The sequence below is a fragment of the Echinops telfairi genome, unplaced genomic scaffold (assembly GCF_000313985.2).
Source record: "Echinops telfairi isolate 266 unplaced genomic scaffold, ASM31398v2 ScPeMD7_7424;HRSCAF=8462, whole genome shotgun sequence".
Taxonomy (NCBI): domain Eukaryota; kingdom Metazoa; phylum Chordata; class Mammalia; order Afrosoricida; family Tenrecidae; genus Echinops; species Echinops telfairi.
This window is the reverse complement of record NW_022111324.1, coordinates 22,508,736-22,510,622: the sequence shown is the minus strand read 5'-3', so window position 1 is coordinate 22,510,622 and position 1,887 is coordinate 22,508,736. Positions and strand designations below refer to the sequence as shown.

General features: G+C 50.7%; 1 protein-coding gene across 1 annotated transcript in view; it reads right to left on the bottom strand.

The window, feature by feature from the left end:
* IER5 (immediate early response 5) overlaps positions 1–389 on the bottom strand; it is a 2,114-nt gene extending 1,725 nt beyond the window's left edge. Inside the window, exon 1 of the mRNA XM_030887831.2 lies at positions 1–389. This exon is cut by the window's left edge and continues 36 nt beyond it. Coding sequence (XP_030743691.1) covers positions 1–181 — 181 coding nt within the window. The 5' untranslated portion in view covers positions 182–389.
* Between the last annotated feature and the right edge of the window lie 1,498 nt (positions 390–1,887).

Sequence of the window (1,887 nt, the reverse complement as noted above, 5' to 3'; positions counted from 1 at the left end):
CGGGGCCGGCCAGGTAGAGGCCGGGGCACGGGTCACTCAGGTACACCTGGCGGGCGCTGCGCAGCACCAGCGACACCAGCAGGTTCTTGTGCAGCTTGATGCCGCCGCGCTGGACTCGTGAGTTGTAGATCTTGCCCAGGGAGATGCTGACGATGCGGTGAGCCTCCAGTTTGAACTCCATCCTGTCTCCCCCTTTCCCGGGACTGGCGCGGAGATGAGAGGGGGGGGTGAGCCCTGGCCGCACGTTCGGAAGCTGGGAGGCGAAGGAAGCGTAAACAAGCCCGCCCCGTAGGTGGACCCTAAAAACCTGAAGACTTGGAAGAGAAACAGCTCCAGTGACGCGCGCGCCGACCACTAGCTTGTACACACAAGACAACTGCCCAGTTTCAGGTCCTGTCGCTAACTGAGGGCAGACCGGCTGCCCCGAGCTTTTTATAGACTCCTCGTGCGCCAGCCAATCACAAAGCACCGCCAACTGTTCCTGGGCTGGCCGACACGCCCCCGTACGCCAAACCCGGCCAATCGGAGGGCGAGAAAGGGCGACTGGGCCGATTCGAACGTTACTCGCGCGGAGCTGACTCTTAAAGGGGGCGAGGCTTGCGTCCGACCTATCAGTGCGGGTCTGGCCTGAGTTCCGAGGGCTAGTGTTGGGGAGGAGGTGTATTTCAGCCGCTAGTGTAGTGGTTCTCAACCGGTGGGTCGCGACCCTTTGGGGGGGGTGTCGAACGACTCACAGGGGTCGCTTAATGCATCTTGCATATCAGATATTTACATTAAGATTCATAACAGTAGCAAACTATGACGTTATAAAGTAGCAACGAAAATAATTTTAATGGCTTGCGGGGGTCACCACCACATGAGGAACCATATTAGGAAGGTGAGAACCACTGCGTCTAGTGTTTGGCGTTAAAGATTGGGGCTCGTGCGCTAGCTGGAAGGAAACCTTTGGAACTTTCATCAGCATATGGTAGCGGACTCTGCTCAGCAATAAAGTCCCATTCCTTCCTGGATCAGCTACCCATTTCCGGGCGACACATAACACCTGTAAGCACCCAGTCAACTGGAAACACAGACATTTCTTGATGTCATTTCACAAATACATTTACTACAAGATATTTGGCATATGTGTAGTAGTAGTATTTGTAAGATAACTGTTATCTGGATGTAAATATAGCTCAATGGACCAGACACCTTTACCACCTGCCAATTATAAAAGTTCCCAAGGAGTTTCTGGGGTCACAAAAACAGCAGAGAGGCTGGAGATTGGTAAAACCCAACCAGAAGCCTCTCAGAAACAGGCCTGTTGATCTGCTTCTGAAAAGTCACAGCCTGACAGTCCTTTGAACACAATTTGACTGTGATGCACATGGGGTCGCTGTGAGTAGGAACAGGCTCAATAGCAACTAACCACGGAAAGTTCTGTTTGGAGCTTTCTAGCAAGGAATCGCACCTAGATACGACATCATTGGTGCTCCAAACAGCACCTGTCACTTCATTCTCTAGTTTCTAAGGGCACACCCAGTTACAAATGAAAGCATCACAGATTTTCCACGCTGATTTTTCTTCAAGAACTGGCCAGTACACTCTTGGAAAAATCTAGCAAGTTCTAAAAATACAAATAGAGAAGTCTCATGTTCCCATCATGATGTCATAATCTCATTTTACATTAAGGTAAAAATAAGTGTGTGTGTGTATGTGTGTGTGTGTGTGTGTGTGTGTTTTCCAGAATTTTCTGGCCAGTCAACAACTCATTCAGTCTCTGGACTTTTAGGACAGGGCATCAGGGCGGAGTCACCACAGGGCGGTGCAGGGTCCTGAACTGGGAACCTGGACCTGCCCGATGAATCTGGGCAAATATCCTCAGAACGAGGTCATTTTTCTTAAAAG